The sequence below is a fragment of the Gekko japonicus genome, unplaced genomic scaffold (genome assembly GCF_001447785.1).
Source record: "Gekko japonicus isolate JY-2015 unplaced genomic scaffold, Gekko_japonicus_V1.1 scaffold428, whole genome shotgun sequence".
Lineage (NCBI taxonomy): Eukaryota > Metazoa > Chordata > Lepidosauria > Squamata > Gekkonidae > Gekko > Gekko japonicus.
The window spans coordinates 167787-183449 of NW_015165842.1; the positions used below are offsets into that span (position 1 = coordinate 167787).

General features: G+C 47.0%; 1 protein-coding gene across 1 annotated transcript in view; it reads left to right on the forward strand.

Moving 5' to 3' along the window:
• The first annotated feature begins 1515 nt into the window (after positions 1 to 1515).
• Positions 1516 to 15663, forward strand: part of FOXO1 (forkhead box O1) — a 65047-nt gene continuing 50899 nt past the window's right edge. The window contains exon 1 of the mRNA XM_015411009.1: positions 1516 to 2253. Coding sequence (XP_015266495.1) covers positions 1678 to 2253 — 576 coding nt within the window. The 5' untranslated portion in view covers positions 1516 to 1677. The remainder of the gene's footprint in view (positions 2254 to 15663) is intronic.

Below are 15663 nucleotides of genomic sequence, written 5' to 3' on the forward strand. Positions count from 1 at the left end.
TATTCACCCAAAGAGTGATTAACACATGGAATTCACTGCCACAGGAAGTGGTGGCGGCTACAAGCATGGATGGCTTCAAGAGGCAATTGGATAAACATATGGAATAGATGTCCATAAGTGGCTATTAGCCACAAGGTATAGATAGGCACTCTCAAGTGATGCTCTGTGGTGCTGGGGGGGGGGGCAACAGCAGGAAGGCTTCTAGTGTCCTGGCCCCACTGGTGGACCTTCTGATGGCACCTGGTATTTTTGGCCCTGTGACAGAGTGTTGGACTGGATAGGCCATTGGCCTGAGCCAACATTGGCCTCTCTTATGTTCGTATGACCTATCATAAAATGGATTGACTCAATATAAGAAGCCATGGCCCTCAGTTTGCAAGACCTGAGAATGGCTGCTAACAATAGGACGTTTTAGAGTACATTAATTCACAGAGTTGCCATAAATCAGAAGCAACTTGAGGGCACTTAACACAGACACAAGGACGAACCTGGCTCCCTAACTTTTATTGCTGTTTGGATTAACTGGTAGGATTCCCATCCCAACGTTTTAGGTTTCCTGGCAGCACAACCTTCTGCATGTAACCCCAACCCCCAAGTTCAATGGGACTTACACCAAGTAAAGGATGCATTCAAAAGCCTTACATTTCTAGGGCTGAATTCAATAGTGAAGCACTCTCTCTCATTCTCTCTCGCACACTTTAAGAAGCACGTATTTAGTTGACAAAAAGTTTAACATGCTCATCTAAGCCAAAAAAACACCATATGACTAACAGAATAAAAAAGGTCCCTGTGGTCTGTCAAACCAGTGAGATTCAAGTAAGCTCTTAACACGGATGCCTCTCTCAGAACGACACCCTCCACCAGCAGTGCGGTCCCAAGTAGAGCTACACCCTTCTAAATCCATTTAAGTCAGTAACTTTAAGAAGGGCGTGACTCTGCTCAGGACTGCACCGCCAGACTCGCTCACGTCCACGCTTTCCGCTACACCCTCCACCTGCACATCCTGCCTGCCGAAAAGCCACCACGCCCTAACTTCTCCGCGCCTCTTTTCACACATGCCCTTCCAACACACACGCAGGTCTCCTCCTCCTCACACGAAGTCAGACAAGCGGCGCACAGGCCGCGCCGGGAGGAGGCCGAGGCGGCAGAAGCGCGTCCCGCCCTCTTCCCGGGCAGAAAAGAACTCCCGGAGCCGCCTCGGCCTCTCCCCGAGGGCACAGCCGGCTCTTTCTCTGCCCGGCTTGAGTATCGTGGCGGCTTCTCGCCCCTCTCGCGTTTCTTCGGCCCAGAAGCGGGTCCGAGGAGGGTGTGTTTTCCTCCTCACTCGCTGCTGCTGAGGGAACAGGAGAGGCGCCCGCCTCGAGTCACACTAAGCCCCGCCTGGTCGGAGCGCCTCCAGGGGCGTTTCGGGGCGGCTATTGGGCCGCTTGCCCCGGCTCGTCCCTCAGCCCGGGGCGAAGGGGCGGCCCTGGAGGCGGCAGCAGCAGCGGCAGCTCCGGCAGGCAGCGTCGGGGGAGACCTGTTGTATGCGCGCCTGCTCGTCAGGCAGGCAGTGAGGGAAGGAGCCAGGCGGGAGCGGCCGGCTCGCACACGGACTCGCCTCTCGCGTCGCTCGACCAGGAGGCCGCTGCGTGCCCCGACAGAGAAGACGGACCCGGCTTCTCCTCCTCCTCCGCCATGGCCGAAGCGCCTCAGCTCGTGGAGACCGACCCCGACTTCCAGCCGCTGCCCCGGCCCCGCTCCTGCACTTGGCCGCTGCCCCGGCCGGAGCTCGCCCCGTCCAGCCCGGGGCAGACGCCGACTCCCACCCCGGCGAGGGCCGCCTCGCCGTCCCGTTGCGGGCGGGTCGCGGCCCTGTGCGCCTCCTCGCCCGGCGGGGACCTCTTGAGTTTGCTGGAAGGCGGAGGCGAGGGCTTCGAGGCGGGCGGCGGCGGCGCGGCGGGGGCCGGGGAGCTCGGCGCTCCGGGCGGCTGCCCCTGCGGCGACTTCCCCTGCCTCCAGCACCCTCCGCAGCAGCAGGCGGCGGCGGCGGCGGCAGGGGGCTCGGCCTTGGCCTCGGTGGCCGGGCCCCGCAAGAGCAGCTCGTCCCGCCGCAACGCCTGGGGCAACTTGTCCTACGCGGACCTCATCACCAAGGCCATCGAGAGCGCCCCGGAGAAGCGGCTCACCCTCTCGCAGATCTACGAGTGGATGGTCAAGAACGTGCCCTACTTTAAGGACAAGGGGGACAGCAACAGCTCCGCGGGATGGAAGGTCAGTAATGGCGGGGGGGGGGGGGGGGGGGGGGAAGGGAGAAGAAGAGAAAAGCTTTTGCTTTCCCAACACTTAGCAAAAGTTTATTTAACACTTTTAAGGGAGCCTTCCTTTCTCCCAGAAAACTGGGACTCAAGGTGGGTAACAACAAAAAACAGTGCGTTGTAGGGGAAAATCCCCCCCCCCCGTTAAAATATCCCACAATAACGCACTTAAACTTTAGGTAACAAAGTTTGCTTTAGTATGTCACACACACACACACAAAAAGACCTGCGTTTGTCCCAGAAGACTCAGACCCAAGGTGGGTAGCAATTTAAAAAGGTTAAAGTGGCTGGCAAGAATACGTTTAGATGAATTTTAAATGACAAAGTTTGCTTCGGCGTGTGGCCAAAAAAAAATATGGAATGGCACAAATTCTGTTTTGTGCTCCATGATCTGTTTTGGCCAGCATGGAGGAGAGGGGAAAATGAAAATGGAGGAATACTGGTAAATCAACATATATAGGGTAAAAAGGGCAGGGAGTAATTGCTGCCTCTATCTGTCCACATTACATTACTTTTCCACTTGCATGCTGACCCCTGGGGCATGCGGGGTGTGTGTGTGTGTGGAGGGTTATGTGAGGCTTGTTCTCTTGTGTTTGCATTTCTCGCCTGTGGTGTTCAGAACTGAGGTGCGGTGTCACAGGTGAAGGTTTAGAAGTTCAAGCGGGGGAATTAGTCAGTCCCCAGAGAGTTTTGGGTGTCTTCCTGTCTTTGTTGAAGTTTCTGAGGCTGGACGTGTAACTCAGTAGGCAGCTGGCTGCAAGTAGGAGTTGTGTCACTTCCTCTGGCAGGTCTGAGAGGCCCTTCAAAGTGCAGGAGAAGCAGCGCTGTTTAAGGCATTGAGATGGGAAGCCTCTTGCAGCGTTCAAGACCAGGTAAACACTTGCTTGGTGAGGCTTCTGGTATTGATGGTGAACTGAGTTGGCCACTGGTTGTCTCTGAACGCTGGCGTGTGCCATGTTGCTCTCATGCGACCTCGTTCCAAAACAGATCCCCTGTGTTCTTTGCCAGTAAATCAGGAGGGAAACGCACAAAATTTTCCAACAGCATTCTGTTGTAGGTTGCTGTCACTACACAAAACTACTTTAAGAGACAAACTGTTTATTTGAATTGGATTATAAGAATTACGTTTCTCAAAAAATGTGTGCTTTCTGCTTAACTGGGTATAGGTGTCCTGCACCTGTTTTCTGATAATGTAACTGCATACAAATGCCCCTCCCGTCTTGCAGGATGGTTGTTATGAATATAAAATGGAGGAGGGGAGAATGGGTTACTTGAACTTCATTTTTCCCTATGGTGGGTGTGAAATGTAGAAATGTACGTGATAACCAATTTTAGGGCTTGATTGTTTTTGATGGATTGTAAGCTACACAAGTACGAGATCCAGTATACAGTGGGGGGGAAATGCTTTTGACTGGGGATCCAGTATTTACCAGTATTTCTGATATTTACTGACAAAATTGGAAGACTAAATTACTAATCTCACAAGGAAAACTGTGCCATTTGGCAACAGCTTTCCAGTGATATGGTCTGATTCTTTTTAATGCACAATAGTTCTTCAATGGTTAATGTATATGCTAAGACGTGATTAAATCCTGCCCCATGTGTTGTGCCCTGGGACCCTCTTGTTTTTCCTCTAGATGGCTAAGAGGGGTATGAATGAGTTGCATCTTCAGCAGTAGGATTTGGCATCAAGCCATTTTTGGAAAGAGAAGATGGGACTTTGGCCCTACTACCAGTGTTCCCTCTAAGCTGCACTTGTGAGCGGCCGCTCATTAACACAGGAAGCCCTGCTCAGCAGCAATCTGGAGCTGTACATTGCATTGTCCATTTTACGATTACAGCAGTTATATTCTGCTCAGGATGTGAATTGCTCTGCTCAGAAGGGGAAAAAAATAGAAGGAACATTGCCTACTACCCACTCACCTCCTTATCAAAGCAATCATCCTGAAAAAACTAGTTGCTGACCAGGGTGCTGTTTATCTGGGTATCAATGATGGAACTGTTGTGAAAAGCCAGACTAAACATGATAATGGAATTCTGTGGCTGGAACTCTAGATGTATGTTGTAGCCCTACTATGTGTCTTCTGCAGAGATAATATTGATTGGGTCCGCTCTGGTTTCTTATCTCCCTCCCCCTCCCACACACACGCTATGGCAATTGTGAGCCAGTTTGGTGTAGTGGTTAAGTGCGCGGACTCTAATCTGGGAGAATCGGGTTTGATTCCCCACTCCTCCACTTGCACCTGGCTGGATGACCTTGGGCAAGCCGTAATTCTGATAAGAGCTGTTCTTGAAAAAGAGCAGTTTCTGTCAAGAGCTCTCTCAGCCCCACCTACCCCACAGGGTGTCTGTTGTGGGGAGGGGAAGGGAAAGGAGTTTGTAAGCCGCTCTGAGACACCTTTGGGTAGTGAAGGGCAGGGTATAAATCCAATCTCTTCTTCTTCAATTCACAGGGCATTTTCAGTTGAGAAAATGGTACCAGAAGAAGAGTAAATCACAAATCCCTCCCTTCCACATTGTTGCAATCCCAATTTATTTCTGAAATTGCTTTTAGGACCAAATAACATCATGAAAAACCTAGTGTTATGTGTGGTTTGGCCTTGATTGCGTATTTAGCAATGTGTTAGCTAAGCAAAGAAGGGAAATTTCCAGATTCAGAAATTTTAAATTTGTTTCCATTCAGTATAAAATAGACAACCTGACTGCAGTTCATGTAGTCTGGTTGGCCTGCAATTCCAGCAACTGAGTTCAACAAATACCATTGTCAAAGATTTTTCACTTTCATAGGGCTGTATCCTACCACTCCCTTTGCTGAATCTGTACAATTGTAAATTGAAATGTGTAAGTAAAACTGGACTAACAGTACTCCACATCAATATTCTGTGTACTGATGGAAAATTAAAATAGGAAGTGCTAATTGGTGCTCATTAAGCTTTCACAAGTGCAAAAAAACTGGTTTACCCCGGATGATTTTCACTCTCAAATGCGAAACATGCCCGGGACAAATCATGGTAGCATGCTGACTTAGAAATAATCACCTGTGAATTATAGCTTTCATGATCGAACATCTGCAGCTTTTGAGCTTGATGTAACTTATTTTAATGAACGTTGAAGTTTTAGAGAGACTGACGGCACAAACCTGTGCAGATAATCTGGACTGCACAGGATCATACTGAAACTTCTGACAAACCAGTACTTCAGATATTTCTCATTCCTCTTAATTGCTTCTGACACACTGGAGAAAGAGTAAGCCCCACTCAGGTGCACCTGAATGGTTCTTGATACTTGTAGCTAAACTGGGTATGACGGTGCACATGAATTCTGCTCTGAAATATGCAAAGAACTTCAACAGTGTACAAATTTCTTTTTAAATTAGATTTTATGCAGCCTCAGCAATCTGAAGCCGTCGCTGGGTTTGATTGTGTGTGTTAAATTTCTATAACAGGCAGAGTCTCTTGGTTTTTTAACTGGTTATTTGATGCTTTTCTCATGAAGGCATTTGGACTGATGCAGTGCAAATTATGTGTGTGGAATTGTCTTAGTGTAAGCTGTTCTAACCACTTCATCCATAGCTAGCAGATAGAGAGTATTCAGTTGTTTGCCTGATTCTGCTCAGATATTTTCTGTAATGCTGCATGTTTTTAAGGCAGTTGCATTTATAACCCATCTTCACAATATTTGCCCGTAAATTGGCTACCCAGGATTCCTGTACTTACTTTGGTCAACTTTTCAACCTGCTCGTCAAACTGAGAGGGAGAAGGGGGCAGGAAGGCCCCTGCGTTAATCGAAAACATCTATATGATACTAGCTCCTTCTGAGCATGATTTCTTTCAGTTCTGGTGGCTTTTACCTTTAAGGTGGAGAAAAAAGAGACATGTTTTTCTTCAGATCAGAGGGGAATCCGTGGAGGGGCTGCAGAGGAGTGACGGTTCAGACACTCCCTCGGTTGTCACTGGGGGGATGAGACAGAGCTAAGCTGTCTTTTCAAAATGGCATGTGGCAGTTCGTCCCCCCCCCCCCCCAAGTCCTTTAAAGGTTCCCCCCTTCCCATGTCAAGCATCACTGTAGTGATACAGCCCAGCCCAGCCCAGTAGGGGCAGGGGGCGGTCCCCCCCCCAGCACAATCGCCATCCTGCCTGCCCTTTTGTGCATACATAACAGGAAGAAATGAGGGGCTCGGTGGGAGCACAGGAATATGTGTGTACATGGGCACCATTTCTACGCTACGTCCCACCGCTGTGGTGTCTGCCCACCCCCCACCCCATGTGGAAGGAGCCATGCGCATGTATCCAAGAAATATTCAGTGAAAAAAACAAACACATTGGAATTAGACTGTGGTTTAGAATGCCAGTTACTGGGGAAGAACAGACCTGAACTTGTAGGCACTGTGGCAAAATGGGGGCCCACCCTCAGCCCTGGGAGACTGAGGTGCCGTCTTGTGGCTCGCAAGCCCCTGTTTTGGCCTTCCCACCCTGCCTGGTGGGCCTTTTTCTCTTCGTTACTGCTGCCACCACTCACTGAATTGAGTTACCACCTTCCTTGAGGGACAGTGAGACCCCTCTGGCTAAATTCCCCACCTTGGGAAGTGGGTACCTTGATCTTTGGGTGCCCCCTGGAGAGTTGGCAACCTCTCTGATTTGGGCCCGTTTGTGTTCCCTGGCCTCCCTTTGCCCCTGGTAACATGCAAAGCGGGGAGGACCCTGTGGTTAAGGCACACCAGGCTTTTTAAACTCAAAAAGGAAGGTTTAATTAACTACGTATTGGGCACAGAAAATAACACAGGCACTTCAACACAACTGGGGCACAGAAAATAAACAGGATAAAAACGCAATTCCTCTGTCCCTACCCACACACCCTCTCCACTCCTGTAGTGGGCTGTGGCCTCAGGCCAGGATTTGCTTTTTCCCCTCCTGTTGTGGAGAGAAACTCCAGCCCTCCTCCTCCTCAGGACTGGCCACCAGTACTGCTACCCTCCTGGCTCTCCACCACCGTCAATAGTGGCCTGGATTGCCCACGGAGTCTCTGGTAACCGGAGTCCCACCTGTACTCTCACTTGAACTTGCCATCCACGCTGAAGACCGGGCTGAGACTAAAGACTCTCCTCAAGGGCCAAAGCCTTTATCTCCTTGGCTCCGGCCCCTGGGGTGTGTCCATCTTTTCCCGCTCTTTCCCCTCAAGGCTGCTGGGAACTGTAGGCAGGGAGGTATGGCAGCTCCATTGTTCCCTATGGAGTACCCCCCCCCCCACGTAAGGAACTACCAGGCTGGCATCCATTTTAAGGCCTGGCAGCCATTTCGTCACAGGCACCATGGCGAACAAGGAGTTTGGTCGAATGGTTCCTAAACCACGGAGTCCCTGATTGTGCCTCTGCACACAAGGGGAGTTAGGAGGGAGCCCTTGAGCCTGAGGAGCCGAGTCTCGTTCACGTTGTGAACAAACTGTGGTTTAAATAAACAGGTAAAGGTTCCCTTGCTCGAAAGCCAGTCGAATCCGACTCTAGGGTTGCGGTGCTCATCTCCGTTTCAAAGCCGAAGAGCCAGCGCTGTCCGAAGATGTTTCCGTGGTCGTGTGGCCGGCATGACTAAACACCAAGATGCACGGAACACTGTTACCTTCCCACCGAAGTGGTACCTATTTATCTACTTGCAGTTTCTTGCTTTCGAACTGCTAGGTTGGCAGAAGCTGGAACTAGGGACGGGAGCTCACTCCGTCTCTAAATGAACAGGAGCCTTATAGAATTTTAAAGGCACACCATATTTTGTTCCAGCAGAAATGTTTGTGGACTAGAGCCCACTGCAGATGATGGACGGACAGATTCAATGCTCCCTCTAAGCTGTGGAGTCTTGTGAGCAAAAATTCTGCTTTGCAAGCTACTGGCATTAATTAATTAATTTATTTATATATTTTTTATTTATTAAAGTAGTGAGGGAGCAATTTGGCTACTGCAGAAATTAGTTTGCTCTGGAGCCATCCTTCCTGAGCTAGAACAAAAACATGTGAGCCGGAGGCTAAAAAACGGTGAGCTAGCGCGCACTAACTCAGCTTAGAGGGAACACTGATCCTCACTACAGTCATTTAATGCAGGCTTTTAAAAAAAGTGGTGGTGTTTGTTGAGGAGGGGGGGGGAAACAGGATCAAGGGGGCATGAAGAGCATCCTGGCTTGTTCATGATGCCTGAATGTGACCATTGAGTCTTGTGACACTTTAAATGCTTAGCGATTTATGTGAACAAGCTTTTGTCAGGCAGAATTCTTCATGAAGTGGCTCCAGCTCATGAAAACTTGTGCTGCAGTAAATGTGTTGCTAAGTTGCAGCAAGTGTCCTTGTCTGCATTCAGGTGTCTCAAGCAAGCTCCAGCAAAGTTGAGAGATGTGCGTCAGCCTGGCCTCTGCTGTTCATGGGGCTAAAGAAACTCCAGTGTACCTGGGTGACTACATCCGCATGTCCTGGGGAATCAGAGTATGTTTCAAACTCAGAATCTTTAATCACATTCCACACAGGGAGGGAGGGAGGAGTGACGTGCAAGCATGTGATCATGCACAGTCTCGGCTTAATTGAAACATGATGTGAGGTCTTCATGTAACTCCCCCCTCCCCATTTTTTTGGTGCAACAGGCTGTGTTACTGCTCTGGAATTTGTCCCTATAAAAACTGTTAGCGTCTACTTGTTCATAAAGCATCTGCATCAATCTTGTAATGTTATGAAAAAGGATCAGTGTGATCTGGCTTTGCAGAGCCAGTTTGCTATAGTGGTTAGGAGCACGGACTCTAATCTGGGAGAACCGGGTTTGATTCCCCACTACTCCACATGCAGCTGCTGGTGTGACCTTGGGTCAGTCACAAGTTCTCTCAGAGCTGTTCTCTCAAGAGCAGTCCTTGAAAGAGCTCTCTCAGCCCCACCTACCTCACAGGGTATCTGTTGTGGGGAGGGGGAAAGGACTTTGTAAGCCACTCTGAGACTCCGAGTGAAGGGCGGGGTATAAATCCAATCTCTTCTTCTTCTTCTGTTAAATGTGAGCAAACTGTGTGAAGCCTGCATGTGTCTTTAAACTTTCATACGAATCTTGAGTCATCTTACTAAATGTAGTCCTAGAGGCAATCCGACATTTACTGTATGTTTTTGGGGAGAAATTAAAGAACTTTGGCCTTGGAGAGCCATGCAGTCAGGGTGTATTGTTTTCACTGAGACCCCCAATGTTAGTTTCTCCAGCCAGACCCCTGGTAACAGCTTCCTCCATGAAGCACAGTTTTAGTAGGATGGGGAAAAGCTGTCTTGCCATAGTAGTGCTCTGTGAAGAACCTCTGGAGATGGGATTTGGATCTGGATCAGTATTTTGGCTGCATAGTAGTCACATCAGTCACACAAAGTGCACATTCTAAGACATATTTAAATGGAACCTGGGTATAAAGTTTTTCACAAATGCCTCTTGAGTCCTGGATGTATTTATATAAATTCTGGTTGTTGTTGTTCAGTCGCACAGTCAAGTCCGACTCTTCGCGACCCCATGGACCAGATCTCGCCAGGCCTTCCTGTCTTCCGCCGTCCTCTGAAGTTTGCTCAACTTCATGTTCATTGCATCTATGACACTGTCTAACCATCTCATCCTTTGCCATCCCCGTCTTCTTTGACCTTCAATCTTTCCCAGCATCAGGGTCTTCTCCAGTGAGTGCTCCCTTCTCATTTGGTGGCCAAAGTATTTGAGCTTCAGTTTCATTATCTGGCCTTCCAGGGAACAGTCAGGGTTGATTTCTTTTAGGATTGACTGATTTGTTCTTCTTGCAGTCCAAGGTACTCTGGTTAAGGAAGTCCTAATCACCTAGCTTTACTTACTCTGTGGACTGGAAGAATGAGGCAGGATTTATAACTGGTTGCCAAAACGGAGTACTGGCATATGAATGTGAGTTTGAGCTGATTTAAGATTTGGGGTTGGTCGAGGAGAAGTTGTACAATGAAAGCACAATTGTTAACGTTCTGTTCTGTGGGACCCTGACATTTCGCCTTGAGGAAGCAAATCTGCTGCCCGGGTAGTGCCATTATAACAGCACTTTAAGCACTTTTTTGTTGCTGGCTGTTGAGAAAGTATGGCTCTTAAGTGGGGGAAATGTGATTTTTGTTCCTGTTATTTTTTAGTTTGTAACTATTCCTCTGCAGGCACTTCCTGTGCCGAGATAAGATAGACTGTCCGATATTACTGTTTCCATATTACAAGGGAGGAATGGAGGAGAGATTATGCTCAAACATGACAGGTTAGGCATAGCCCATCGTTATCATTATATTGTGGGTGGGTTGGAACTGGGACTACAAGAGAGTGATTTATAGCAACCCTGTAATGATCCTCAAATTGCAGCCTGGGGCTTATACAATCCCAGAGGGGAGCTGAGGTTAATAATGTTGTACAACAGCCTTCCCTCCCCCCTAATGATGCCTTTGTTACCTGCTCAGTCTTTATTAGTGAAAGGCATCGCAAATGTTGGTGGTCTCTGCCGTTCCTGGCAGTAGACACGTGTCACCAGGGGTCTTGTTGTAGAAAAAGAGCTGCCGGAGCTCATTAGCATAACTCATTGGCATAACTTATTTGCATATGCCACGCCCCCTGACATCACCGGAAGTGACAGAAGGCCACACCCCCTGACATCACCGGAAGTGTGTCAGAAGGCCCGGCTACTTACCCTCCTGCTTCATCCTCATTCCCAAACGGAATGAGGATCGAAGCAGAGGGAGGGGTAAAGAAGGGGGCGGGGCTTCACCACGTGACCGCCCCGCCCCCTAGAGGTTCTCTTCCGGAGCTCCGTACCTGAGAGCTCCCCCCCGACTAGAGCCCTGCGTGTCACCAAGTTGCAGCTAGAAAGTAGAAACATTATGGAACAGAATACTTCAGGGGAACTTATTTTGCTATGAGTCCATGTGTTTACAGTGCAGTTCTAGGTGGAGTTAACACCCTTCTAAGCCCGTTGAAGTCAATGGGCTTAGAAGGCTGTAGCTCTGCTTATTAATCAGCTGAAGTGACATGAGTTCCGGGTGTGGGAGAAAGGCATTGCTAAAATATTCAAATAAATCTTAACAGGGAGTGCAGCCAAAGAGCTCATACACAAAATGTGCTTCATGTGGCAGCAAAGATAATCTAGTTAAATTGCCACCTCCGTTACCTCCCCTCCCCACCCACCCCAGCTCAACTTAACTGCACTGGTTTGTGGCTCTTTTTCAAATCAAATTGAAAACATGTCACTCTAGCCTCTCTGGCCAGAGAGCCTGGGTGGGGGGTATGAGGCTGGTTACTCTCATTGGGGTGTGATTTCCGTGCTTCGAAGTCTAGCATGAGGATAGTGCATCAGAGGAAACTCTGGTTATGTTTTGGGGTTTTTTTGTGCCCTAAGACCAAAATCTCAGTGAACGCAGGTCTCTTAAAAATATCGTCAGTGAATTGCTGAGCTCTGCATAAGCTTCTGTACAGAGGAAATACTAGGGTGTGGTCTACTGATTCAAAGCCCATAGATGTGTGGTGTCAGACATGCAGAGGCTGCTGCAGGAAAAGTGCTTGATACATTCTGAGTCTCTCGCTCCTGCTTGCAAGTAAACGAGTAGAGTCTTATATCTCTTAAGCAGGTGGAATACCTGCGGTTTTATCCAAAGGATTAGGGAGAATAAGTGATGCTTCAGTAGATATCCAGCTTTTGTCTACATATACAAAGGCAAAAGAATCGAAAAGTTAACATGTAGAGTTTCATTGTACACTTTTGCGATGTACCAAGAGCACAGAATATAGACTGCTAGCTTTTCCTCTTTTGTGATGTTTATTTCTTATTTCAGTCATATATCCTGTTTCGTCCTTTTAATCTCATATTGTGTGTTCCTCTTCAATTTCTTTATGACTAGCTTACATGATTTTACATTTTTTCCTGCCATTATGCATTTTCTTGCTTTGGTTACTGTGGAGGTTATTTTACAAACAGCAGCAATATGTAGTGTATGGGTTAAAGAGTCGGACTAGGATCTTTTTTTTTTTAGGCCCCCCCGGAGGGGAATTTTTAATTGCATTTTTAATAGACTACAAACTACAACGAAAAATTGGGAAAGGGTAACTACATCTAGGGAGAAAGGAAAGAAAACCACTACTAACTAAAACCCCAAGTATAGGAGATCATAACAATAGCTTATATAAATGTTAAATTGCTAGTATTACATTGAACATAGTCGGTTATGCTAAGTTTTTTATCTTTTTATCCATTAATTTAACTGTTTAAGAGAACCCCCAGAGCATCCCATAATAAAACTATAATTTTAAGGTACAATTCAGAGTCCTTCAGCCTTCATTTTTTCTTATCTTTTCTAATCCTCAATTTGTATGTGTGTTTAGTGGCTCAAGTGGTTAAGACGCTGAACTGCAGGCTGTGGAAGGTCAGTAGTTCAGCAGTTTGAGACCCGGGTGCCGCAAGACGGAGTGAGCTCCCGTCTCTAGTTCCAGCTCCTGCCAACATAGCAGTTCGAAAGCAAGAAATTGCAAGTAGATAAATAGGTACCACTTTGGTGGGAAGGTAACAGCGTTTTATGTTAGTAAAATGTACTAAAAATTGCATAGAATAAATGAGCAGTTGCCAAGCAGAAGAGCCCTTGAATTCCCCCCCCCCTCAATACATGGATAGTTTTTCTATAGACATTGCAGTGTTGCGGTGGTAGACAAAGTCTCATAAGGAGTTGAGATTTTGTTCAGGATATTATCATATCCCTTTTATCAGGAGATCATGTGGGAGGGCGCTAATTAGGATGTGATTCAGACACCTGTCTATGCACACTTTGAATTGCAGCAGTGTTAAGAGCTCTCAGTCCATGTCATAATGGGCAGAAATAAAGTCAGCAGCACAGAACAGTCCTAAATAGGGATATTTTAGGTTTTTGATTTTTTTTTTTTAGAATCAGGCATTATAACAGGGAATGCTTTGCTACCCCCTTCTTTCCAAGATTCTCCCAAATTCTTTTCCAAACTGTGGGGGGAAAGAAAGTTCCACTAGGTTTATTTCATGCGAGTTTGGGTCTCACCTTTAATGAAATGACCATCAATTATCACACAGTCTCTGCTTTTCTGATGTGATCTCATGTTTAGGAAACTCTTCTGTTGCTTATTTGTAGAAGTTAGTATTCCTTGAAGCAGGTAGAACACAGACACCTGTATGCAGAGGGGTAACCGCAGAGTTCAACTGAGTCCTGTCCGTCCCCACATAATATGAAGTTCCCATGGTCAATTTCCCTCCCTCCAGTCTTTTTCAAGGAACTTATGGTGACAGACTTGTTTCTACAATGTATGGCCATCCAGCCATCTCGCTTGCTATGAACAATTTGAATGTGGAGCATGGGTGCCAGAAATATAGAGCCCCAGTTCAATCTTTCTGTGCATGGTTGGATGCACCTCTGAAAGCATGGATTCTACTTTCCTTAGGGTTAGAATATTACATGTGGCACTGTTGGGTTATTTTTTTTTTTGGTAAACAAATTTTTTATTTTCTCAGGAATACAACATATAAAACTTTTCATTCTATCAATTGTCTACCCCATTCCCAGTTCCTCCCCTCCCTCCAATGGCTTCCCACAATGCTTCCACCCCTGCTCCAAATTACTTCATATCATCAACAATATCAGTTTCTCATCATTACAATCTAAAGATAACATCATTTGACTACCCACTGTTGGGTTATTGTTATTAATTTCTAAAGTTAATCAGCAGAGTAATCAGCATTCAGCAGAGTATTAAAGGGTCGGAGTCCATGGTGTGTTTAAAATATAAAAGTTTACTGCAACCTAGCATGGGGAAAAGGTATACGGGATGAAAAATAACAAAGAGCTATATTCCTACATCCTTACAGCTAGACAGAACATGGCAGAAGACTAATGGAGACTAACTTCTTCTTGCTCAGGACAAAGAGTCATAAAATGCTAATACTAGCCACTCCAGTCTCCAATCAGAACAACAAACTAGATCTGAAGTTACCGGGCTTTCTAGTCCTCTAAACTCATTGGTTACAAACAAACATGTGATTTAGCAAACAATATTAACCCAGTAAATACTGAAATAGAAGTGTTTTAACTTGTAACATCCAACAGGCTCAGAGGTTAAGACGCTGAGCTGCAGAACAAAAGGTCTGTAGCTCGGCAGTCCGAGACCCTAGTGCCACGTGACGGAATGAGCTCCTGTCTCTGACCCCAGCTCCTGCCAACCTAGCAGTTCGAAAGCAAGAAATGGCAAGTAGATAAATAGATACCGCTTTGGTGGGAAGGTAACAGGGTTCCATGCGCCTCAACATTTAGTCATGCTGGCCACATGACCACATGCCTGCCACCATGCTGGCTCTTTGGCTTGGAAACGGAGATGAGCACTGCCCCCTAGAGTTGGATTCGACCGGCTTTCGAGCTAAGGGAAACCTTTACCTTTACCTATCTTCTATTAACCTTTTTTAGTGGGGAGATAGATGGGAATACTAGAAATCTTATGCTTCTTGTTTGTGGCAGGTTGAATTTGCTGATGCATCAGTTTTCAAGTAACTAGGAGGCTGTTTATGTTCTGAGTTAATTTTGTGCATGTGGGTATTTATTGTGTTATTTCCTTTCTGGATTAGCTTTGGTTGATGGTGTGGCCAGTGCCATTTTATTTGGCTGCACTCTTGAGGCTTCTCATTGGTTTGGGCATATGAAGCTTTTCATAGGGTGGAAGAGAAGAAGAAGAAAAAGAAGAGCTTGGATTTGTACCCCGCCCTTCACTACCCAAAGAAGTCTCAGAGTGGCTTACAATGTCCTTTCCCTTTCCCTCCCCACAACAGACAACCTGTGAGGTAAGTGGGGCTGAGAGAGTTCTTTTGAGAACTGCTTGTGAGAGAATAGCTCTGAAAGAACTTGTGACTGATCCAAGGTCACACCAGCAGCTGCATGTCAAGGAGTGGGGAATCAAACGTGGTTCTCCCAACCACTCCTCCTAACCACTCCTAACCACTGCATCAAACTGGCTCTGCTTTGTATATTGGTCTGCCCTGTAAACTGAAAACTTTTTTTATGCATGGGAGTTGAGTAGGGTTGCCAGGTCTGGGTTGGAAAATACCTGGAGATTTTGGGGGTGGAGCCTGAGGGGGCAGGGTTTGGAGAGGGGAGGGACCTCAGCAGCATATAATGCCATAGAATTCCAAAGTGGCCGTTTTCTCCATGGGTAATTATCTCTGTTGCCTGTAGAAAATTTTAAATCCCAGGAGATATCAAGCCACCACCTGAAGGCTGGCGACCCTGACAATGAGTGGAGGAATTCCCCTCAACATACCCACATTTGCTCATGAGTCTCCGTAACTTATCTGCAGTAATGTAGCCTGAGTTTAATGTTGCTGTGTCTTGT